The sequence below is a fragment of the Tubulanus polymorphus genome, chromosome 8, assembly GCF_964204645.1.
Source record: "Tubulanus polymorphus chromosome 8, tnTubPoly1.2, whole genome shotgun sequence".
NCBI lineage: Eukaryota > Metazoa > Nemertea > Palaeonemertea > Tubulaniformes > Tubulanidae > Tubulanus > Tubulanus polymorphus.
The window spans coordinates 14,098,541-14,125,339 of NC_134032.1; the positions used below are offsets into that span (position 1 = coordinate 14,098,541).

The 26,799-nt window shown below is 39.4% G+C and overlaps 2 protein-coding genes across 2 annotated transcripts; both read left to right on the forward strand.

Moving 5' to 3' along the window:
• Positions 1 to 1,025: 1,025 nt before the first annotated feature.
• LOC141909512 (uncharacterized) lies at positions 1,026 to 3,526 on the forward strand. Its single transcript, XM_074799936.1, has 3 exons — positions 1,026 to 1,144; positions 1,699 to 2,440; positions 2,890 to 3,526. Exons 2-3 carry the CDS (start codon positions 1,757 to 1,759, stop codon positions 3,151 to 3,153), a joined length of 948 nt encoding a protein of 315 aa, XP_074656037.1. The 5' UTR covers positions 1,026 to 1,144; positions 1,699 to 1,756; the 3' UTR covers positions 3,154 to 3,526.
• Positions 3,527 to 8,849: 5,323 nt separating this feature from the next.
• LOC141910206 (protein argonaute-2-like) lies at positions 8,850 to 25,148 on the forward strand. The gene is made up of 20 exons (XM_074800917.1): positions 8,850 to 8,920; positions 9,291 to 9,651; positions 9,850 to 10,017; positions 10,161 to 10,281; positions 10,967 to 11,151; positions 11,597 to 11,733; positions 12,557 to 12,691; positions 13,091 to 13,262; positions 13,870 to 14,053; positions 14,611 to 14,733; positions 14,817 to 14,953; positions 15,715 to 15,899; positions 16,301 to 16,460; positions 16,538 to 16,628; positions 16,740 to 16,934; positions 17,707 to 17,841; positions 18,218 to 18,319; positions 19,578 to 19,777; positions 21,439 to 21,471; positions 21,634 to 25,148. The coding sequence occupies exons 1-20, from the start codon at positions 8,902 to 8,904 to the stop codon at positions 21,749 to 21,751; spliced, it is 2,961 nt and encodes a 986-aa protein (XP_074657018.1). The 5' UTR covers positions 8,850 to 8,901; the 3' UTR covers positions 21,752 to 25,148.
• The last annotated feature ends 1,651 nt before the right edge of the window (positions 25,149 to 26,799 follow it).

The following is a 26,799-nucleotide window of genomic DNA, read 5'->3' on the forward strand; positions in this document are numbered from 1 at the left end:
AAGAAATATAAAATTGTATCCAGAATTCTCCTTAGATTGTAACAAGTTTTTGAAAAACCCTTGATGAATTTCAGGCTTGCTTCATCACACTGGACTGATTGTTTATAATTTATTCAGTTTGATGGTTTTGTTTATAATTTATTTAGTTTGATGGTTTATTATTTTATAATTGTTTATTAATAATTGGCAGTTTTAATTTTGAGTTTTATTTTTTAAATTTGTATCTTTTATTTGTTTTATACTAGAATAGGGATTCCAGAAATATTTGGTTGATTTAATGGTAGTTCAACTTTAGAAAATTCACTATAAAATTTGAAATTTGTAGTTTGATTCAGTGGTAGTTTGACTTAAGAAATTTCACTCTAACATTTAGAATTTGTAGTTTAGTAGTAGAACTTATTTTAAACTAGAAGTCCCTCAAAATTGTAATTTTTCAATTCAGTGTATATGTCCAAAATTGTAATTTTTCGATTGAGTGTGTATGTGCATTGTGCTTAGAAGCCTGCCTGTTATGCAAATGACAAACTATAAAATTTTTAATGCTGCCTACTATGTCAAAAACATGGTAGAAGGTTCCAAGCCCTTAAAAAGCAGAGGAGAGATTTTATAGAAAAAGGTATCATTTATTTAGTTGTCAGGTCATTTTTCACTGATAAAATGAGCTGAGAATATGAAGATTGGCAGGATGGAAATAAACTAATTAAAACTCATTAATCTACTCCCAGATTCGAACCACTGACCCCTCAATAGTACGGGATTCCCTACGCCGAGTGAATGGAAGTTTCAAGTACTGTAGTGGTTTGCATCTAGCAGTACCCCTCCGGCATTCAGGAAACGCAACCGAGCCGAGTGAGTAGAAGTTTTAGCGCAGTTGGTTAGCGCGTCAGTCTCATAATCTGAAGGTCGTGAGTTCGAGTCTCACACGGGGCAAATAGCCCTCGGCGGTGTTCTTTTCTTTTTTTTTTTTCGGAATGATAAAAAATATTTATTTCTTACTTACCCACCAAACTCCGTTTAATTTCAGCGTGGTTTACAAATAAACAAGTCTGTAAGAACAACTTGAAGCAGTCAATTGAAGTATTACCTCAAATGTTTCCATCATCTCAGTAACTACGTACCTGACTACATGATATTATACTAAAAGGTAATTTATTGCATGCATAAGATTGGTGCTACTATGGCAAAGGCGGGATGACCATGAAATTGAGTGTTAAATGAGACAGAACTTAGTAAAATCGAAGGAGTATATAACATGTAAAATAAGATTAGATCACAAATGTAACTTGGTGCCAAACCATTCGATACTTTAAACATCGTGGCATAGATTTGGAAGAAAAATAGTCCCTGGGAATATTTTGAAATTCGTCAGTTATATCCATGGTTTCTCATTGTTACTATGGTGGTTGTCACCCAGGACCCAGTTCCACAGTCGTGAGTTAGTGTTAACTCTGAGTTAAAGTTAGTTCATTTTCAATGTTTTAACCCAGAGTCAAATCTTAACTCAGAACTGTGGAACTGGGCCCAGATTGAGGATTTACCAGTCTATAAAACCGGGCCCAGGAGCAGAACTTTGAAACCAATGCATTTACAGAATGATGGAAGCTGGTGTAGCTCCGTCAGAAGGAGTAATTTTATTTACAAGTCTGTTTCATGTTTTAAATGATATTTTCATTCTGAATTAATTTCATTTCTCTTCAGATTACAAGGGATCATTAATTGAAAGGAAGAAACGACAAAAACGTGAAATCCAGGGCTAATGTCCACAAAATTAAAGATGGCCGTACAGGGAACCCCTGTAGCTGTGCGCGTCGCTAGGAGTATCAACGTAACTCATCATAGCTCTTCAACCCCGCCGCTAGGGGGCGTCGTAGAACCCCCAAAAACTCCGTTGCCCAGTTTATCGTTGACTACAGTACAACCGGTACCACCGAGGTCACCCGTACTCATCCGTATGGCGTCAGACGGCCAGTCCAGTGCGCCTGCGCGAACAACTATACCGCCAAATATCAAAATAGCGTCGAAATCGAGTATTATCGCAAAACCTATGACGTCATCGACGAACGCAAATATCCCCATCGTGCATATCACTTCGAGCGAACGAACTTTGTCGGAAACTCCCGATTCAACTCCGGAATTTTCCGACAATTCGTCGGAAACTAGCGACGATTACAGGCGTTATTTCGGTGATCAATACGGCGGTTCGTTTCACCGCCAGAGGTCGCCATATGACGGTGAAACGGATTTACATATGTTGAAAGCGATGACGAATCGTTTAAATTTAACGACACAAAGACCGAGTTATATCGAATGGAGAACTCAATACGTCGATAGACCGCCGTTAATCAGGGCTTTACAAACAATCGGGGTTCAAAATAAACCCTGGACTACCGATCGTAAATATGAAATCAATCAAGCTTTGGACTGGTTACGCAATGAACTGGTATGTATAACGAGTTGTAAGACTGGTTACGTGTGTAGTTCGATAATCGGCAGAAAAGGGTTAAAGTTGAGTTATGAAACATACCAATGTGTAGTAGAATAGCCCGTGCACACAGACGTGGAGAATAGATAATCTAATTAACCCCCCCCCCCCCAATTGACGGTGGTCTTAGGGAGAATCCGAAACATCGAATCCAGAAAGCTTCGTTTTTAATCTTTTGAATTTGTGGATGGTGTTAATTCGATACCTTTAAATGATGTCGGCAATCTACGTGAAAAGGGTTAATATTGAAATTTTACATATTTCTGGGTCTTTCCTGGTAGAACTTTGGTGGAGAGAGAGAGAAAGTGGTCAATAGAAACAAACAGTAAAAATCTCATTCTCAAACGAGTAGATGAATTCTGATTCTGAATCATTTACTGATAGATTATCGGTGTTATCTGTTTCAGGAGGACATGCGCAATCAGGACCAGTTACTGGCGCGGCAGTTGGTCTCGTTACGTCACGACCTGCAGGATTTTAAACTGGAGAAATTCTGCGATGAACACAAGATGTGTATCGAAGATGCACGCGATGAACTCGAAGAAGAAGATGAACTCAGTGAACTCTGCGATTCGCCTATAACCTTCGGGTCGTTGAGTGCACGCGCGCCGTTAAAATCGATCGGAGTTACCCGGATGAACTTGGAACGGCGGCGCTTTTCGATCCTCTAAATCGATCGCTAGAGGGCGTTACAGGGAGGGATACCGGGACAGACTTTGAAGAAGCAGAAAGGAATGAAAATGATGTACGCTGTATAAAGCGTAACCTAAATCGGGCACTAGAAAATTTGGAAATTTCAGCGCTAATCAGTGAATGATGCGATTGTTTTTCAAAAGGATGTGACGTGCTCCTTGTGGTCCCATCTGGATCCGCCCTGCCTCGTATACTAATGCTTCATTATACTCCTCGCTTGCCAATGTATGTTCCTCTGTATATAATTGATACCCGCATGTGCGACCCTCCTCTCCTATGGCAGGTTACAACAGGCAGAAGATCCAATGACATTTTAAAAACGCTGTCGTTACTTTATTTTGTATCAGTGAACATGTGATATCATCATGAATATTCATTATATATTTGTTGCTTAATTTAATCAATAAATGTTTCTGTGATATTTAAAAAAACTTTTTTGATTTGTCTATATCTACAGTAAGTGGTGAATTACGCTATTTCCTAGTAACCCAAGGATTCGAACCTGATCCCTTTCTTGTTTTTCTCTCTTTCATCGGGTGTCTGCGCTAGCGGCCTGCAAGGCTTTGCGAGGCCCACATGAAATTCCTTCGGAATTCTACGAGGTCTACTTCCGCCCAGCACTGAGTTTCCGGTCAAGCACGTGTCGTTTCGGATACGCGCTGCTGATTTCGTGTTATTGCAACTTTTTTTTAAACTCTTACGGTCCAGTAGAGCGAGTAAGTTAAGCAAAGCTAAAATTCACATATGATTCTTATATCCGAGTACCTTTCACATATCTTCAATGTCTAAATGTCTGTAACGATGATACTTTGTCTTCTTGATATAGTTTGTTTGTGTTTGTTGTTTTTCTCACTGCGGCATGTCACACCTACCTTTCTTTTTCTATCATTTTCCTCCATGTCTCAACCTGTTTTGTGGTTATGTATAAAAATGAAGACACTCCGGTTTTGCTATATTCCAAGCCGCTTATAGTGTGTGAAAAGCGGCGAAAAGTATCGCCTAGTCCCAATGGATTCTGTCCGACAACTGATTTATTTAGAGTAGAATATTTGTGGTCAGGTAACGTTACTAGGTCAAACATGTGGTTATGATTAAGAAATATAGACAAAGGTGCCGCAACTGCCAGAGCAGTGCCACGGCAACAGGCGCCGAGTTCTTTTGCTCTGTTCCGCATTTCCGACGACAGAATAAACTCCACGCGTAACTACAGTAAATGCTGGCAACTGTCCAAAATAATGGCGAGATACGGAGAGAACCAGAAATATTACGTAAAATGTATAAACTATACTTTATTCAACATCAGAAAAAAATATCACCCGTACAATAGAAGCCAAGCCATATATCTACTACAATTCAAATCCAAAGAAGTATCTTTTTTAAATTTCTTTGCAGCCGACCCAGACAATTCGTGATAATCTGAACACCACAGATAATCCATTCAAACTTAAATAAAAAATAACAAATCAAACCCGAAACTCAGTAATTCATCAAACGTTGTTGACAAGGATAAACAGTTGATCGCGTGAGAAAGGATTCATTTTATCTTTTAAAGTCTAGCGACTTTTTGGGCGATGTGCTCGACGGCGTAGTGAAACCATTCCTCGAATGAAATAGTGCCGTCGTTGTTTTTGTCCATCTTGCTGAACTGTGTTTTCCTGGCTGCAATGCGTTCCTGGTCGGTTTTGTACATGACCGAGGATTGCGGGGCTAAACCGTATCGTCTGGGCATAGCGGCGGCAATCTCGATCATGCTGTCAAACTCTTTCACGTTGACGGCTCCGTCGTGGTCGCGATCGGCTTGTTGGAACACCTTCATCAAGTAGAAATACAATTCTCGATGCTCAACGTTCTTTTGGACGACGGCTTTCTTGCAGAAGGCGATGAACTCGTCCTTGGGACCGTCGACCATGATGTGCGGTTTGACGGCGCTGATTTTACCCATGATGTGAGTCATGGCGTAGCTGATCCAGCTATCCAGACTGATCTGTCCGGTTCGTTTGGTGTCGATCTTGGCGAACAGTTCTTTGCGGGCTTTCAGACGATCTTCGATGGTCGGATAGGATTGCTCGTTAGTGGGGGCCAGGCCGTATCGGCGTGGTAGCTCGGCAGCAGCGTCGATCATGCGATCGAATTCGTCCACGTTAACGGTACCGGTGTAGTTGATATCCGCGTCGGTGAAACAGCGGACCAGGAACGCGTGCAACTCGATTCGCTCGTTCGAATCGCGGTGTTTACACGCTTGGCTTATGAAATGTAGGAACTCTTCTTTCGGCATGTCCAACGATGACGACATATCTACGAAAATAGAAACGTAATACAAAAATTAGCGCCCCCTGGTGATGAAAATAAGTGAGCGGGAACCATGTTTTGCCTAATCGCGTATCTTACCGGCTATCTTCCTGGCGATGTGACTAACGGCGTAGTTCAGCCATTCGTGGAACGATACGGTTCCGTCACCATTCTTATCCATTCTGGCGAACTGAACTTTTCGTGCGGCCAGTCTGTCGGCTTCGGTCTTGTACATGAGTTCCGATTTCGGGGCCAGGCCGTATTTACGAGGCATAGCGGCGGCGATTTCGATCATCTTATCGAATTCGGCAATATTGACGGCGCCGTCGTGGTCGCGATCGGCCTGTTGGAAAACCTTCAACAAATAGAAATACAACTCTTTGTGTTCGGTGGTTCCTTTTTGGACGGCCTTCTTGATGAATGACAAAAACTCTGACTTGGATCCGTCGACGAGGATATGTGGTTTCAAGCCGCGGACTTTCCCGCTGATGTGCTTCATGGCGAAGTGTACCCAGGCCTCCAGACTGATTCTACCGGTCTTGGCCGTATCGATTTCAGCGAATAGGACTTTACGAGCTCGGATACGGTGTTGCGGTGTTGGGTATGACTGTTCGTTGGTTGGCGCGAACCCGTGACGTCTGGGTAAGGCAGCAGCCTTGTCGATCATCGTGTCGAATTCGTCGAAAGTAACGGTGCCGGAGCAGTCCTTATCGGCGTCCGTGAAACATCGAACCAAGAAGTTGTACATGACGATTCCTTCATCGGATTGTGGATCCTCGCTTGCCATTCTCGAGGCGTGCACGAATTCTTCTTTTGTCATCTCCATGGCGACTAATTGTTGTCTGTGATTGAAACAGTCTGCGATAGAAAAAAATACGATAGACATTAAAAATGAGAAATTTTCTGAAAGGGTCACTTTAACCTTTTCACCTCGACCCGAGCGCAGGGGTCATCAATCTGAAATTGTTGATCGTAAACAACTTTATTGAACTATTAACGCCCGTTTCCTTGAATGGAAAAAAATAATTTGGGTCGGCGTGCAATGGACTGGTTAACGGCTAGACGGGTTCACGGCTGAACAAAGCTCGCGAACCGTGACAAAATCTGACGTCGTCAGATTTTGTCCGCAAACAGTTCAGCCGAGATCCTGGATATAGGGGCGTGGCGTCGGGAGACAGTGCCGGCTCGGGGATAGTTTACTATTGACAATATCGATCGATAAAAGACGATTAATTTTATATTTTTGAAAATTGACGACCAACAAATCGGAACGAACGTCACGCTGTAAAGCGACAGCAGCTATTTGTTACAACTTAAAAAGAAGTTTTAACATAACTTCTCACATATCGCGATAAACTGTGCGCTATTTGTTACAACTTAAGGAGAAGTTTTAGTATAATTAATTGGTAATATAATGCGATAGAAGCTACTCATTTTTCAAATTTAGGAGAAATTCTAACATCTCTGGTTAAAGTGGAAATTAACAACTGATATATATATGGAGCGAGATTTCGAAATGGGAATTGATAATAAGAAAAAAAAAATTCTGAAAATGTTGACATTAGGAGATTTTTTTTCACATTTTGAAAGCTACTTTGCGTGTAGGTATCCTAACCATTCCCGTTAAAAAGAGACTAATTAAAATTCTACGGTTAAGCAGTAAGTAACCGCGCGTTACGGTGGCAGACTGATTGAAGGCGAAATGACTTGCACTTGCAAAATGAAAGCATCGTTTTTGCATGAAAGCATCGTTTTTGCTAGGAAAAAATCAAGAAACCTTTATTCAAGTTGCTGGAACTATAACTTGTTTAGAATTATCAGCTGGAACATTATACTTAAGAACCAGTGACAATTGTGTTTAAACTCGACCATCCAACTATTGTACTTGGATTTTCGATTTCAAAATTAAACCCCCTGATTTGTTCCCGGCAGATGTGACTGCTTGGGTTTGTGAGAGGACTCGGCAAAACGGCGATCATATCAACCAATCGAATAAATAAATCCCCTATTTCGAGATCAATAAACTAAAGATAAAAGAATTTGAAACGAATACTCACCGATAAATTCGGACAGGCTACAGCTTACTGGACGGTTAGTCAGTCTGGCTCGGAATGGTTAAAACACTACTGCAACAGCGCGGTTTATATCTATACCAGCAATGACGTCACATGGTGACCGGTCGCAGACGAGTCAAGGCCCGGATAGCGGACGAAAAACACGTCTGACCAAATCGACTTTAATCTGTCTAGAAATAGAACTGGACGTGCCCCTTTATTCCACGATTTCACTAATCGACAAAACCGATTAAAACTGAGCTCATTTATTGGTGTAATATAATTTATTCCGTGTCCAAACGCGCAATATACATTACGTCAGTTAGAAAAAAAAACTTTAGACAAGAAAAGATTGTCTATGCCTGTTAGTAGAATTTACAAATTCAATAATGACGTATTCATCTTTCGATCTATTAATGCAATATTTGAATTCGACTTGCGACTTGACACAAAAATCATTTAGTCGATTTAATTTCTTTTCTAATTCAGTTAGTCTTAAATTCGGAGTCGAGGTGCGGTGTAGCCGAGTGGTTAGAGCGTCCGGCTCATGGTAAGCCAGATCGTGGTTTCGAGAGGGAGAGGGAGAGGGAGAGGGAGAAGGAGAAGGAGAGGGAGAGGGCGAGGGAGAAGAGAGGGAAATATACAGTGTATACTTTTTAACTCGTTTTTAAACTCCGTTTTCCCCGAGGAATGAACTGTTATTGCATTCAATCATATTTGAACTTTATTCATGAGAAATATAACCGGTAGCCCTTTAGCCCATGTCAGCCGGGCCGCCTTAGTGATTTCCAACTATTAATGATCTTTTTTGAAGATTAATTTTCGATTGGCGGGTGCATTGTCTCCGCGCCTGACTGGTCATGACTAGTGCTAGTCTAAGACCAACTTATCTATAGCAAATCTAACAATTTAACACTAGTCTTAAGATTTAAGACCACTTTTAGACTTAAGTCACGACTGTGCAACTGGCCACTGGATCTGCCTTTGGGCTGAAATAGTAAGGGGTAAATAGCATTAAAAAATGTACGTGAAATGCGGGAACCCGACCCGCCACTTTGTTTTATCCATAACGTGCTGCCCTCTTATCACAAAGTTTGCCTTTTCAAATGGAACGACGGTTACGCTTGCGACTCATTCAAATAACATAAAATAAACTTTTTAAACGTTTCAAATATTATTAATCAGCGTATGAAAATACTGTGATATCGAACAGATCGTTTATTATTACTTAAACTCAAATTCTTGATCGACGGTTTGAGTCGGCGATTAGAAATTTGAATTGAGTCATCCGTGACCACGAGAGGGCGCTGTGAAAAACACAAAAGAAACAAGGCATTGCTTGGAATATTATGGGCATAAAATATCGCGCTTTTCTATAAAAATATGTTTCCAATTGGCCCTGGTAAGTTATTTATTTCATTGTTCAGACTTTTATCTTTCGAACGAATGTATATAATGTCGGATGGATGCGGGAATTTTCTGAGAAAATGCTCTCCGAAATCGACTCGTAAATTTCAGCGAGTCCGAGCAGCGACGTGACGCCCGCATATAATCATCATTTTCTCGGAAAAATTAATTCCAAATTTTATCGAAAATATTGGTATCGACACGGAAGCGTCACCATCCGATTATAGAAAAGAACTAATTCAATATTCATTCCGAATTGACATTATATTTGGAGTATCTAATTTGACCTCGATTTTGTCGGACCCCTCTGCTTGACTCATTCATTTCTCATTTAGTAATTTACCAATGGTTACTACTATTTGTAGGATTTCAAGTCCCTGGAGCAGGCGGCGGGCCCCCGGGCGCGCCCGGACAACACGGTAGTCACCTCGGACCTCCGCAACGTTATGGTATGCAACCAGTCGGTACGGGTATTGGGGGTGGTGGTAGCGCGCTAGGTGGCGCTCTCGGGGGAAATGGGTTAGGAGGAGGAGCTCTCGGAGGAAACGGTCTCGGCGCTGGAGGACTAGGAGGAACAGCTATCGGCGCAGGAGGACTAGGAGGAACAGCTATCGGAGCTGGCGGACTAGGAGGTGGACTAGGAACTGGAATAGGACCGGCTCCGATTGGTACCGGCCTCGGCGTCATCGGAGGACCAATCACATCTGGAACTCAGGAAAATCCGACGTAAGTTTATAGTGTTATCCATCTGACACATTGTTGACACTCACTTGCCATAAGTAGAAACCTCAATTGGTTGCTACCCTAAGGTTGATGTTGTTACAACATCAACTTCTGCGGCAACCAGTTGTACTAGACGCTAGTGACACCCGTTGTATCTTCACTGATGACACTTGTATAACGCTTATTTATTTTATTTTCTAGCGCGGCTCAGTTGATGGAGTTTCAGTGTCCCGCCCGTCCAAACCATGGCACAGACGGGCGCCCGATCATGTTGAGGGCCAATCATTTTCAAGTGCATATGCCCAAAGGGTTCATACATCATTATGATATTTCTATAACACCCGATAAATGCCCTAGAAGAGTCAACAGGTGCGTTTATCAATCTTCTCTCCGTGTATTTGCTCCACTTATACGCAAATCGTGACATTCTGAGCCGTCCCTTATCCTTGTAAAAAAATCCCCCTCTTTGATACGCGATTCTGAAAATTTCATTTCGGTTTTCTTCTTTCCAGAGAAATAATAGAAACGATGGTTCAAGCTTACGCCCAAAAAATATTTCATGGCCAGAAACCGGTTTTCGACGGGCGTAAAAATCTCTACAATCGAGATCCGCTACCAATCGGACGAGAACGGGTCAGTTTTTACACAAACAGGGTTTCCAGCGGTCCTTTCAAGTACTTCTTTGTCCTGCTTTTGGAAAATGTTTGGACAAACATCATCTTTGTCCTTATTTTTGACTAAGTCCTTCCTTTGGATGAAGAAGTCCTTCCAAATTTCAAGTTTTGACACAAACCTCATTGGGTATAGTTGATTTAACTTTGAAACAACTCAAAAAAATTTTAAAATTGTGGTTTGTTACTGGCTCACTAGAATTCTGACTCTTAAATTGAGATTCTGAATTAGAATTTTTTGTGTCTAGTTGTTCTTGCTGGTGACGAGTAGCACAAGGAACCTCTTGATAAGAAACAGCCCTCACTGAGGATATCTTATAATTTTATTTGGAAATTTGAATTTTTGGTGTCTTGTTGTTCTTGCTGGTGATGAGTAGCACAAGGAACCTCTTGATAAGAAATAGCCCTCACTAAGGATATCTTATAATTTTATTTGGAAATTTGAATTTTTGGTGTCTTGTTGTTCTTGCTGGTGACGAGTGACACAAGGAACCTCTTGATAAGAAAACAGCCCTCACTGAGGATATCTTAAAATCAATGAATGAATCACAGAATTTTTGGTCAAGGATGGGGGAGATATCGGGAAATTTCGGATTCCTTGATCCGTAAGAATTGTTGTTATATATTTGTAAAATATTGTTTTTAAGGTTGATTTAGAGGTAACTCTTCCCGGAGAAGGCAATAAAGATCGCGTATTTAAAGTATCTATAAAGTGGGTCGCGCAGGTCAGTCTTTACGCGTTGGAAGAAGGATTAGAGGGTAAAGTTCATCAGATTCCTTTCGATGCGATACAAGCCCTCGACGTAGTGATGCGCCATCTACCGAGCATGACGTAAGTTAAGGATATTATAGTACATACTAATGTTGAATCCAATCCCACAATTATTGTCCCATACAATCTGGTAGATTGTACAGGGATTTGTGGGCAGGTCAGGGAAAGTCGATAGGAATTATATCCCCAATACGGCCTTCTGAAAATCTATTTAAGATTTCAAATTGCCTGTTGTCACATGCCCCAAGATGAGATTGAAGTGTTTTGAATTGATGTTTCAAGACATTCACATTAGGGGTCGGTTCCGCAGTCACGACTTAGACTTAGGTCCAGTCTAAGACCATTTCAGGTCTATAGTCAATATAACAATTTAAGACCAGTGTTAATATTTTAAACCACTTTTGGACTTAAGTTTCGGGCCATAGGTGGTGTTGTTAGTCAGTTCATTATTCATGCACCAGGTGGCCGTGTTGTTTGAATATTGATTATTTTTTGTTTGTTGCAGCTACACCCCAGTTGGACGGTCATTTTTCTCTGCGCCGGAGGGTTACGATCACCCGCTAGGTGGCGGTAGAGAGGTCTGGTTCGGTTTTCATCAAAGCGTTCGTCCGTCTCAATGGAAAATGATGCTCAATATCGACGGTAAGTCAGTCGATTATTTTGGAGTCCCATTTATTTTTACTGATTACGTCGGAAACTTTTCCCCAAATTTAGTTTAAAAGTCTTATTATTTCATATCTCGAGATGTCAATAATCATGGTTCCCACAGTACAGGAAATCAGGGGAAAACTTTCAAAATCATATTTCCATTTTACACTTGATGTAGCATTTGTCAAGGGAAACTTTATTCACCAATTTTACTTGAAAATCACCTTGATCAATCCGTCACCACTCGTTGACGTCAGTCCCTCTATTACGATGGTATCTGTTGATTTCCATTTGAAAAAATCACTCGCAAAAAAATTGTAAAATTTTAAACTCATCTGACTGTTGGAACAATAGATGGGTCTTGCTTTTGATTTCAATAAAACTTTCTTGAATGAAATATTCTGTTTATCTCAAATGTTCACAATACTCTTGATACATCGATGAGGGAGGGGAAGAGATGATATATCAATGATGATCTATAGAGATGATATATCAATGATGATCCATAGAGATGATATATCAATGATAACGAGAGATGATATATCGATGATGATAATAATAATAATAATGCGAGAGATGATATATCGATGATGATATTGCGAGAGATGATATATCGATGATGTATCGATGATGATAATGCGATAGATGATATATCGATGATGATAATGAAGAGGGATGATATATCGATGATGGTAATGCTAGAGATGATATATCAATGATGATAATGAGAGATGATATATCGATGATGATAATGCGAGAGATGATATATCGATGATGATAATGCTAGAGATGATATTCGTTGTTGTGTGTGTTTCAGTTTCGGCGACTGCGTTTTATAAAGCTCAACCTGTAATTGAGTTCATGTGCGAAGTGTTAGATATCCATGACATAAACGAACAAAGACGTCCTTTAACTGATTCGCAAAGAGTCAAATTCACTAAAGAAATCAAAGGTATGCGTTTATGTTTATTTAAAGAAGAATGATTTTGAATGGAAAAATATTCTTTATGGATGCTTGGTTCGTGGGGTTGAAACTGGTTGGGGTTGAGTTAAGACCGTCTTTAGAAATATACCCAGATACCATAGTCATAGGCTTAGGCTTAAGACCAGTCTAAGCTCATTTGGGTTCTTAAACGAATCTAACATGATACCAGTCTTGAGATTTAAAACCACTTATGGACTTGAAGACTGTGAGGCTGGTTCCTTGATAAGAATTTCATTCAAGGTGTTAAATGATGGAAACAAACTGATTTTAATGTTAGTCAAATTTGTCATTTTAGAGTCAAAACTGTCGACTATCGACCAGGTCTATAAACCCAAAGAATCATTGAGCGTTGAATTTTGTTTGTAGGTTTGAAAGTTGAGATCACACATTGCGGAACAATGAAACGTAAATACCGAGTTTGTAACGTTACTAGGCGACCGGCGCAGACGCAATCATTCCCGTTACAACTCGAGTCGGGACAAACGGTCGAATGTACCGTTACTAAATACTTCCATGAACGATATAAAATGAAACTACAGTAAGTTGTTGCACTAACGCCTTCAGGCAGCTTAGAATACCAGTCTAGTAAATACAGGACCGAGTTCAGCGGGAACTGTTCCTGACCTCCACTGTCACTAGAATAAACAAGGGGTGAAAGATTTGAAATTAATTACTGGTATTTGAATTCTATAATGAGTCAAACTTAACCAGTTACAGTGAAACAGTTACAGGATCCCTGACTTGCAGTTGCTGTAGTTGATTATTAAGTTAATGTGCAGTGGATAGTTGTAATAGGGACAATTAAACGTCCATTGTTTTTAGCACAGTATTAACAGACGGTTTTCCGACCAACTTTTTGAGCAACAGGTTCCACTTCCACAGTTGTTAGAGTTAACTTTTGAGTTGATTAGTTCATTTTGATAAGTTATTTAAACACAACTGTGGAACTGGATCCTGAATTCACAGTTTACTCAAACTCACATCTGTGGAACTGGGTCCTGAGCTCTTATATGGTCCAGATTTGTAATAGCTTAAAAATTAAACTTTGAAAAAATCTCAATATGAAATTAACTCACTAAGATGTTCAAACATAACTGTATTACACCGTCCAGGGTTGTTAATTTATATTTATCCATCCGTCTCAGGTTTCCGTATCTGCCGTGTTTACAAGTGGGTCAGGAACAGAAACACACATATTTACCGTTAGAAGTTTGTAACGTTGTCGGAGGCCAACGTTGTATCAAAAAACTCACCGACATGCAGACGTCAACAATGATCAAAGCGACGGCGCGATCCGCTCCCGATCGTGAAAAAGAGATTAATAGTTTGGTAAGTTTATCGCCAGGTGACGTGGGTAACGTGGATCCACTTGTGACGGGTTAGATGAGCGTTCCGTAAGATACTTTCAATTCTATGAGTGCCCCGTTTATCTAAAGGCACTTCAGAAGGTTAAAATGTTGACCGAAAAGAAACATGAAGGGGCAGAATTTTAATGAAATTTTTTCTGCCCTTTCCTTATTAATTTCCTACAATTCTGGAAATGGGAATTAGTAATCAACCACGAAAATTCCCATTTGCCCTGAAGTATACGAACCCTGATTACTGAAAAGCAGCCCCTCGGTGTGCTTTGCCCTGATGCCGACGAAGTGGTATGGAAATATAGGTCTTGTGGCTGTGCTACGCCATAATATTCACATGGTGGTCAAACACGATCAATGATTTACACGTTAGGCCCTCAAAATTTATAAACCGACAGATTATTTACTTGCGTTGTTCTGTACAGGGAGTCTCCAGCAATAATGTTTAGTAAACTATGACTTCACTTTCGACCCCTATCTACGGGCGCGTTTTACTCTAAATTGCTATTTTTCGCTCTCGATTTTCAGGTGAAAAAAGCAAACTTCAATTCCGATCCACATTTACAAATGTTCGGAGTCAGCATTAACACGGCAATGACTGAAGTTCAAGGTCGAGTGCTACCCGCTCCGAAACTGCAGTACGGAGGACGAGTAAGTGACAGCAGTCCGTCGCTTAGCAACGCTGATTAGCGGTTTAGTTATCGCTATTGAATTTTAACGTTTTTTCTCAACAGCAAACTCGAGCTCAGGCTGTTCCGAATCAAGGCGTCTGGGACATGAGGGGTAAACAGTTTTTCAGCGGGATAGAAATTCGAGTTTGGGCGATCGCTTGTTTCGCGCCTCAGAGGACGGTCAGAGAGGATGCGCTGAGGTAGGATTCAAAAGTTTATACAAAATCCAAACCCAAGAGTTTTCCTTTTAAAGAGTACCTTTAAAGAGTACCATTTAAGTTTCCCCGTAGTTTAGAGAAATTCGTTCATTTACCACTGGGGGGGTATCTTAGTCAGGAAATTTCTGGTCAGGTGATATTTTAAGATTCCCTGATCTGTAAGAATACTGATTTTAAACAGTTTTTCACTTATAAATAATAAACGGTAAAATTCATCATGTGTCTCCTGATCCTCCCTCCCTCTCTTGACTTAAACAGGGTCCCTACAACTCGTTGAATCCTTGAAAACTCCTTGATTTTTGAATATATTTTTCAAGGTCCTTGAAAATCCTTTAATTTTGAGAAATATCCATAAACTCCTTGAAATTCCTTAAATTCTGGGAAAGTCCTATTAAAAATTTTCAAAAGGTTCTTTTCAGAAGACAGTGTATTCTATTATTCTTCATTGTGTGACTTGTGAGTGAAAGTTGTTTCACTTTGAGATTTAAAACATTTAAACATGTAAAACCAAAACGGCACACACAACAACTGATCAAAATTCGAGAAAAACATGGATTTTGTTTTTGAATTTTCGACTTTTTTTCCTTATATATGACCGCGAAAACCTCCTTGAATTTTGAAAATTATTCCTTGTAAATTCCTTGAAAAGTCCTTGAATTCTGGATACCAGGAATTGTAGGAACCTTGTTAAAGACATGTTGATGTAGAGTGTATATGTAATGATGATATTTTCCGCGTTGCAGGAATTTCACGCAGCAGCTACAGAGGATCTCAAACGATGCCGGAATGCCGATAGTCGGGCAGCCGTGTTTCTGTAAATACGCGACCGGACACGACCAGGTCGAGCCGATGTTCCGATTTCTCAAAAATACGTACGCCGGTTTACAACTGATCGTCGTCGTGTTGCCGGGTAAAACACCCGTCTACGGTACGTACGTCTGCACAAACTGTTTCTAGATCCTCTCAATCGTCTGCTCAAACTGTTTCTAGATCCTCTTAATCGCCTGCTCAAACTGTTTCTAGATCCTCTTAATCATCTGCTCAAACTGTGTCTAGATCCTCTTAATTCATTGTTTCTAGATACTCTTCATTCACAGACATTCTGTCTGCCTGGTAAATTTGCCTAAATTAGTTTTTAGATTCCCATTAATTTGTTTGAAGTTAGAATAGCCTACATGGTGGTGCCACTTACGGCAGAATGCGGCCACCCTCGTCTAGTATCAATCATGCTCAAAATGATAATATCTGGATCTCCTTAACAGATGAATTTGCAGGTGAAATGAGTTTCTAGGTCGCTGACTAATTTTTAGAGATTTCCCTTTTTAACAGCTGAAGTGAAGCGAGTCGGTGATATTCTGATCGGCATGGCGACACAATGCGTCCAGGCTAAAAACGTCAATCGGACATCTCCGCAAACGCTGTCCAATTTGTGTTTGAAAATCAATGTTAAACTGGGAGGAATCAACAGCATCTTACTGCCATCTATACGGTAACTGAACCATCCGTCTGCTTGATTCGTCGGTTTGAAAATCGGTTGAGTTTGAAATTTGAATTATTTCCTTGTAGTCCACGAATCTTCAATGAGCCGATTATATTCCTCGGAGCTGACGTAACTCATCCTCCGGCTGGAGATACCTCCAAACCTTCTATAGCAGCTGTGAGTATTATCTACCTACCTACTCTCCCTCACTGCTACAATCAATGGATTGGTCCAAATTTGTCTCACCTCAGCTGTAAATGAAATAGAATATTTGGTTGTTGATTGTAGGTTGTTGGTAGTATGGACGCTCATCCTAGTCGTTACTCGGCAACCGTGCGTCTGCAGCCGCATAGACAGGAGATAATACAAGATCTGACGGCGATGGTTCGCGAATTATTGATCCAGTTTTACAAATCGACCCGGTTTAAACCGAACCGGATTATCATATATCGAGATGGAGTCAGCGAAGGCCAGTTCCAACAGGTAATCATCTAGAGTGGTTTAAACCGCCGGTCGTCGCCGGTCTCGTCTATCCAGGGCTTCATGGGTTCGAATCCCCGGTGGCGACAGAGTTTCTCGATCGAAGGTTCTTCTCGGGGCTCTTCTCATTTGGGTAAAAGAAACATCGCACCCACTACTAATGATATCCTGTGTTGCGCTCAGTGGGTTGAGGGAATTGAAAAAAAAAAATTAATAAGAATCTAATAACAAAATCATCGAAAATCATGCAAATTCTTTGGCGTTGAAAAAATTTTAAATAAATAGAGTTTAACTTGCTGAAGTCATTGTAATTGTAAATAGTCGATCTATCCAACATTATGTTGATGACCTATTGTAAGTGAATTGGAAAAACAAATTGGGATAATTTGAGTGCAAATTGGGACTCAAAAACGAGACAGATTCAATAATGGGATGACCTACCTGATGATGAAATTGAATAGATATTGCAGGGTCCGATCTAAGGAATGAAAGCCACTTGCCCGGGGGGGGCAAGCATATCTGAAATTTTACTTGCCCCTTCCAAAAGCTACTTGCCCTACACAGGCAGTCCAATTGGTGGCACTATCATCCGTTGTATCGAGTGGGGAATAAGCTTTGAGACATAAGATTGCACTAACCCGGGGACAAGTGATAAATGATAACCTACTTGCCCTGATGAGAATATACTTGTCCCGGGCAATCGGACAAGTGCTTAGATTGTACCCTGTATTATGTTCGTTAGAAATGTTGATATTTATTTTCATTTGTCGTGTAGGTTTTACAACATGAATTACGAGCTATTCGAGAAGCATGTATGAAACTTGAGATGGATTATCAGCCGGGTATAACATTTATAGTCGTACAGAAACGTCATCACACAAGACTCTTCTGCGCGGATAGAAAAGATCAGGTAAGAGATTTTCTGTCGATATCTCGGCTATATTTGAGAGATTCGAAATGATAATTTGAGAAAAGTAGTTATTTTGAGATATCATGTTTTAAAATACTTTATATGATTCGATATACTTTAATATACTTTATATAATTGAGATTAATTCTGAAACTAAATTTCGACATTAGTTTTGAAATATCTTAAGTATAATTTTGAAATTATATTTCGAGATTACTTTTGAAATTAATTTGCGATTTTGAGATGATTGAAATGATATTTTGATGTCTTTCGAGTGATGTTTTGAGATAAGTTTTGAAATTTCATTTTTGAGATGATTAAAGTGATATATATTTTGAGATTGATTATTAATGAATGATATTTTGATGATTTGTAGATTGGTAAGAGTGGCAATATACCAGCTGGTACTACAGTAGACATTGGTATAATACACCCAACTGAATTTGACTTCTTTCTATGCAGTCATGCTGGTATACAGGTAAATACACTTACTCACAGTCTGTTACTTAACCTAAGTTTTAATTTGGCCTGGATTGTTTTAAAAATTCATACCGTATTTTCCGGCCAATAAGTCGATTTTCTAGCCTCAGATTTTTACCCAAAATATCGTGATCGGCTTATTGGGCGGATACGATCTGTCATAAAAAATCACTTCCCGATCTATGCCACTCTAATGCTCTCAATGATCGTCAAAATCAAGAAAAGTGGTCGATATTTATTTGAGGTCATTATTTACTACCAATTATAATCTATTTTGAACTATTTTATTTTTACTTTGATTGTTCCATCACCGCACAGCGGCAATGGTATACATTTATATAACGCGCAAGTTCATCATACTACCACATGTCAGTTCATGCAAATCAGCAGTGAGCCGCGTACTGCGTGTATGGCTGTGTGTATAGTAATCAGCTGAGTGAGTCTATATATAGCACAGTCACTCGGAGATGATAGTATACACAGCACTCTCACACATCGGCCGGCGCTACTGTCAGCCTCTTAAATCGTCAATTAAGACGAACTAATTGACAAATCAGTGAATTAAAATCTCTGATGAAGGGCCTCGGCTTATTGGGCGAAGCTTTATGAAATCCATGTATTTTAGGCTAAAAAACTGCCCTCGGCTTATTGGCCGGAAAATACGGTATTTACTTACATTCAGGCGTATTTGCTTACATTCAGGGCTATTTACTTACATTTAGGTACCTGATAGATGACTCCCGAGCACCTAGCATCAGGTGAATCCATTCACCCGATGAAGCTTCTATACATTAGAAGCGAAAGTTCGTGCGTCAAATAAATAGTTAACCTGAATATAGTACTACTCGTCTCGTGATTAATTGAAATGTAGAAGGAATCAAACGCGAAACACTGAATACGAATACGAATATTTATTACACTCCAACCATTCCCACGGTACATGGAGGAAAAAAAAACAGTATTTACAATTATTTACAAAAACAGTAGATAAAAGCACTTTGAAACATAACAAACGTTATATACAACATACTATTTACACACACTACCGGAGGGATCTATATACATCCAGACCTAATTTGATAAATTTAGCAAGTTTAAAAGTTGGATTTTTAAAACATCAAGATTCCGAAAGGTATTTGAATTTAGGTAGCTTTCACTGATTAACTATCTACTAGCGACACCTGGCGGATCCTCACCTGCCATACGCGGAAACCCCAATTATTGATAAAGATGTTTATTATTTTTTTTGCGTACAGGGTACATCGCGTCCATCTCACTACCACGTATTGTGGGATGACTGTAATTTTACGGCTGATGAGTTACAGATGTTGACGTATCAGTTGTGTCATACGTACGTACGATGTACTCGTAGCGTATCGATACCGGCTCCTGCTTACTATGCACATCTCGTCGCCTTCAGAGCCAGATACCATCTCGTCGAAAAGGAACATGACAGGTACGTTTGCCTTCACTATTTTTTAGCCCACTTGGGACTTAAGTCCCAGCAGGTTTTGAATATGGTCACCTTAAATAGTAGAATAACTTAGTATTTCCATATTAAATTGGTAACGAGGCATATTTTGTTATCACAATCAATTACAAAATCATAGCTGTTGACATGTTCTATGATTGTGGTGAGTTTCAAGTTCATTGGTTTTTGTAAATGGTCACCAGGGGGCGTTGAATATTGAAATTGTTAGATTGTTGAGCATTTGGAACCACTTCCCAAGTGGGCATGGTGTCCCTGGACCCCTAGTTTTTCTATAACACCCTCAACCCGCTAAGCGCCACGCCTGGGCATTATTAGTGGGTTTGACGTTTCTTTCTCCCGATGTGGGAGAGACCAGAGAAGAACCTTCGACCAAGAAACTCTGTCGCCACCAGGGTTTGAACCCATAAACCCTGTATTGATGAGACCAATGACCGGCGGCTTAAACCACTCGGCCACTGCGCCTCTCTACAGCACCTTCACTTCCAGGGACAGAGAATAACAAACCTTACAGCGTAGAATTAACGCGTTGCATTCATGTTTAGGGTTCCAATTGAAACGCATCGCGTACGTGATTGGAAATTCTTTCCGAAACGCCAATCATTTTCCCTTTTAACCCTTTCAGTGCGTCTACACCGCAGTGCGGTGTATAAATCAGTGGTAGATTTTGCTAGTACACCGCACTGCGATGTATTGATGTAATTAGTAATTATCTCTCTTGAAAATTGGCAGCACCTAGTGCAAACATAGTGAAATACTAGTAACTAACAATACAGTGGTATTCCCGTTATTCTAGGGTGGAATTTAAAAAAATTCTCATATTATCTCCAGCATTATAGGGTATTAATTAGTCAGCACTGAAAGGGTTAAGCGTAAACGAAACAGAACAATGTTAAGTTAATTCTAAGCTGTACCGTAGATCTGGCATTCCTCGGGCAGATGGAGGGCTGATAGGGGCGAGGAAAGCTATATACCTTCTCTCACGAATGCAGACCCTGTAGTCACGACCCTCTTAAGACCTAAATTACTTGGAAATACCATCTAGATCAGGAATTGTTTGTGGTTCGTTTTCAATTAAACCACTTTTCTTCATGTCGAATTACTCGCATTACTGGCTAGAATCGTATCAAGTTGTCGAGTCTGCAAAAGGAACATGCTTTGTGAATTGATATGTAGCTTTTTTCATCGAGGGTGGGTAGAGGTAGGCAATAGGGAAAACTTCAGAACTAGATCCCTGTTCCTATGGGTTGGGGTTCTGTAGATAGGTTGGGTTAACTTGGTAACTTGGACAGGTACCTGCATGCTATTTCCCCATGAGGAATACGACATCACGGTGGCCACTGACCTGAAAAACCTTGAAAACTTGCGGAATTTGGATAAAGCTATTGAACATACATTTCTTTGTCAATACGTGATTCAATGAAAAATGAATGAATTATAACATTATTGAACCTAGAAATTTTTCTGATTTGTGTAATCAGGGAAAACCTCTAGGTAAATGGGTAGAAAGTGGCCACCAGCATTTTGTCTGACTTCTTCAGATGATTTATTGTCGTTTAAAAATGTTGTTGTGTTGTTGTTGTTTTACACGGATACGTGACGTTAGTTGTAATTGTTGTATTTTATAGCGGAGAAGGCAGTCAACAGTCGGGTCTCAGCGAGGAATGTCAACCCGCGTTACTGGCTCGATTCGTAACCGTTCATCCCGATTCCAGTCGTGTCATGTACTTCGCCTAGTCGTCGTCGTGGTTACCGTCGTTCGTCGTAGTCGTCGTGGTTACCGTCGTCGTGGTGATACGATAACTAATATACAAACATTGTCTCTATTGCAGCGGAGAAGGAAGCCAACAATCGGGCCTTAGCGACGAGCGAACGCCGACCGTGTTAGCGCGAGCTGTTGCCATACATCCCGATTCGCTCAAAGTTATGTACTTCGCTTAAGATTTTTAAAAAAACGACAAACTGCGTGTGCCGTTCCGTGTGCCGTATGGTAGTGTGCGCGCAGTTATGATCGTCATCGTCGTGTGCTATTACTGAGAATATCGTGTGCCCGTCATCATGACCATCGCTGCTTCCGTTGTTCGTGTGCCGTTTTCGGTGGTGCTCAGTAATGCGGTGTGCCGCCATCGCGACGGTGCGCCGCAATCGCAATCATGCGCACACGTGTGCGCTACCGATAATGATTATAATCTCTATCGATCAATTATTAACGCGAGAGAGAGAGAGAATTTTTTAAACCATTCCAAAACTCCGATGAAAATATTCAATGCGAACGCGTAACGCGAATAACTGCTGTTTTAAGTGAGGGAACAAACGGATCGTGTCGTCTGCATAATAATGAGCTTGGTATCCATGGCTTTACAACAATACGCGCTGCAACAACGGTATCTATGGAAAAACGGATTAACGACTATAATCGACGCGCGTGTTTTTATTTTCCTTGAATGCAGCAGAAAACGTCTGGCGGCGTCGGCGCGGTAATACCGCTCCGCACATCGTAGTGAACGCCACCTGTTATCAAATACGAGAACCACGTAGAGAGAATTAGTCACAACCGGTCGAATTATTAGATAGAGGCAGCTAACAATAATGATACGAACCCCCAGATAAATTATAAGTAATTTTATTCGATGATATTTGCTTCTGTGTGTGTGTATAAAAGTGTGCTCATATTTTAATTCATTTCTTTACATTACTATTATCATGATTTATTATTATTTATTATCGATTTCGTTATTTTTTTTTTTTTTGTCTTTTAATTTAATCGGCACCAGAATGCTTTTCTTCACTCACAACAGGGGGCGCTACTTACAACAACTTGAAATGTTCAAATAAACTTGGCTGTGAAAATATTTTGAAGTGAACAAAAAGAGAATTGAGGGTAGAATTTAACATATATGTATATAGAAAACGCGTTGTAATACATCATTATACGCATTGTGTACATGGTGATACACTTTGTAATACATTGTAATACATCGTAGTATATTGGAATATCCTTTGTATTGCTGTGTTATACTTAGTAATACATCGTAATACAGACTAGTACTACATTAGAATACCTTTGTATTTCTGTGTATTACTTCGTTATACAATTGTAATACGTGTCGTAATATTGTATTGATGAGGTCAGTATTTTATCGTTTATATCTAAAACACGGATTATCGTTCATCCACGGATTAACTCCGCTAATCCGAGTGAGGTTAATCCAGCCAATTGTCTGCTGTCGTGAACTATTGAGTAAATTCTAATAATGTGTTTGATGTTGGCATTCCAAATATACAATTTGATTATCAAATAAATAACATTAAGAAAGTCGTCATGGTAATTGTCCATCATGACCTTCAGAAGGTCGTGCAGGTAATTTATACCAAAACGCCATCGTGTGTTCAATTTGTGAATTATTTTGCCGTCTCATGAAAAATGCAACAATAAATGAGCGCTATAATTCTGATGCACCCGGGTTACGGGAATTTAAGGGTCCTCGGCGATACTGCCCGCTGAATTAAAAAACTGGGCTTCCTTTCGCAGACATCATCAACATTCATCAATTAATCACCATGACAACACGCTGTATTATGAATATATGATTGCAATAATGGTGATTTGTATGTATCTCGGTAACCACTCCCCCTCGTAGTCTCGGCCATTATCAAGCCGTTTTCAGTCAGTTCAGCTTTAATAAGAATCGCGGCAAAAATTCGATCAGCTTTTATGAGTCATTTCAGCTTTTAGACGCAGCTTTTCCTAGTAATAGTCACAGCTTCATCGGTCATTTCAGCTTTTATAACAGATTTTTTTCGAATTTGAATTATGTCATAGCTCGTGTGTGCGTACGCTACTGCCGTTTATTTTTGCTCAAAAGTTTACTCAGATATATCGTCCTATATATATATATATATATATATACATTGATATTTTCTGATTTCTCTGGCATATATCGTCCCTTGTACTATGACGATATATCGATATTTTCTGTGCCTCTTGAATAATGCAATCTTCAAAAGAAAAAAAATATCGAAAAAACCGATGCAATAAAAATATCTACAACACGCTATACAACAATATGCATCAAATCAACCTTACTTAACTACTGTTGCTACGGACAACCCGACTATAACTATGACAACTCGATATTGCTAGGACGAGCTATATTTCGCAATCTCTCTGGCATTATTGTCATTTTTAAATGAGAGAGATTTGATAGATACATTCCCGCAAATTGCTTTTCATAGAGAATTTAACCCTGACATATGTAGTAGGCCAGCCATTAACAATATAGCAATATTTTTTCGCACGGAACAAATTTCACCCGAATTTTCTTTTCTAAACGGGTGCGCGTAATTAGTATTGTTGATTGTTGCCATGGAGATAGTCTATGGTTGCTGAGGAGATGCATTCCGTTTGTTGTCTCGATAATGAACTGATCAGACAGACACACTGAACATTAAACCAATCGACCACCGCTGCCCTCTATATTTTGTATTTGAGAAACTTGTCAGTATAATAATGTGTTAATGAATAAGAAATGGATTAGCTTTGTGTCTAGTCGAGAGAGTGAGTAGTCAAACACGCGCTTTACTCAAATCACTTTAATCCGGATGTTTTTAGAATTTTTCACTTAAAATGTGGTTATTAGAGTTAACCTGGGGATAGTTGACGTTGTAGTGACAATTAGAAATGTATTTATTTGGATCAAGTCGCTTGAGTGTTCCCATCGAAAATGAACTGATTCCGCAGTTGTGAGGTTTGAGTTAACTCTTTGAGTTGAAATTAGAGCACATTTTCAATGAGAAATAATGATAATTACTTCATCATCGACTACAAAATAACATTCCCAATTTACCTCTGAATCACATCTAAACTCACAACTGTGGAACAGAGTAAACTCTAACTCACGACTATAGAACAGAGTTCACTCGTAACTCACAACTGTGCAACTGGTTCCAGAGTTCAGAGTTAACTCTAACAACTAGTACTGGATCCAGATGGTTTACAATCAGGCCCAAGACATCACAGCAGTTTAATTCAGGCCAGTTGTTTTAATTCAGGTTTCTTGTAAATCATCATTGGCCCATATTGTTCTGGGTTAAACCGATTCTGAGTTTTGCGTCGTGCATATTTTCTATTTTATCCAATGCAATAAAATAAATGCGTAGATTTTTCGAACTATAGTCGACGCGCGGTTGTCTAGGAAACTCATTATTGTTATTATTATTATTATGATTATTATTATTATTATGGATATCGATATTGTGAAGTGAAAATAGATATATATCATCATCGAGTGCCGTTTAAAATGGCTTTTTGTATCAGATTTTACGCGATATTTAGAAATCTCAATGAGATGCATCTCTGTATAGCTCTCTCATGAGATTATCAATATATCATCCATGTGTTTTTGTAGTTTGCTACTATCGTAATTATATCAGATAAAAAGGAACGCATTATTATATATCAATAAGTGCCCTCCGTTCTCGCCAGGGGGAGCTGTACATGCATGTGTGGGTGTGTGTATGGTTACTATGACTACTGTTACTATAGTGAACAATAAATGTCTGTATTAAATATTTATATATATATATATATATATATAGATAGATATCTATTATATTGGATATGATTATTTATAAGTTGATTGGACTGGTTCACGGTCTTGTTTAAGATAGTTTGGACTGGTCACCAGTTGTTGTATGATTATATGTGCATAACTAATTGTATTTAATCAGAATATTGACCTATCAGTGGCCAACGTTTATTAGACTGGTTTTTCGAGTTCGTTTGGACTGGTTACGTGCCCCCAGTTTTTTAAACTGTTTAGAAATGTATGGTACACAATGGTTTCCTTTGTTTTACTCATTCCCTTATATCCAGTTAAACCACGGTTCACCGAAATAGTGATTATTTGTATGAATATTTTTTCGCAAAGCAAAAAGCAATTTTTCGGTGAAGTTTTATTTAGACGCGACGCATCGGGAAAAATCCGTCATATCCATCCAATCAGAAATCACATATCATTGCTCATTTGAATACCAGTTTCGAAACCGACCAATCAGGGAACAATTGCATAACTGCCCGAATTCAGGGAAGCCATTTATTAATAGTAACCACGGATACCTCTTTAATACCACTTCAAACCACAAGGTGTCGCCACCAACCACCAATCGATGGCTCTGGCTAAGTGAGATTTAATTTTAGCCAATCAGAACTGTTTTTGCTCAATCGGTCATTCATGATTAGATCATTCCAAACTCCTCCCATTCTTTATCCAACCAATAAGAGATCAGTTATATATTAAACAACCAATCGGATCGCTGCTGTTTCTACAATTACCAGTAACATTTTTATTCCGAACTGAAATCACACTGAAACCAACATGACTGATACCAAGTCGTAGGTCACATGACTCCTGTTGCGTCGTGTCAAATAAACCTCCACTCGCTTTTTACCCGGGCCTCGTCATGGGACCATCGTAGTCATGACGATGGACTGATGATCATACCCATTGTTGTATTGTTGTTTGTATTATATTGTGTTTTTAACGCTGCGGTAACCATTTTAAACAAATTATGACGATCAATATATTCTCAATTATTAGTCAATTAACGACAGCTGAGTGTGCCTGACTGCTCATAGGTGGCACCCTAGTCAACTACATTAGATCAATATATTATCACTGTGTACACTATAACTACGTTGTCGAGGAAACGCGTGTTAAATATCTCTAATTTATTATTATTAATAAAAATGATAATTGAAACGACTATTTTTATTTTGAAATGATATTTATGCTAATTCAATAATTGAGATAGTTAAATTGCAAATAATATGATGTGTAAATTAGATTAAATTAAATTTTTTTTCAATGCCTAAAACTAATAATGTATTGATGATGATGAAAATGATGTATAATTCTTGCTCGAAAGGTATTTATTTTTAGAAGAGGCTCGAACCTCTGTGTTATAAACTGATCCTTCAATTACCGATC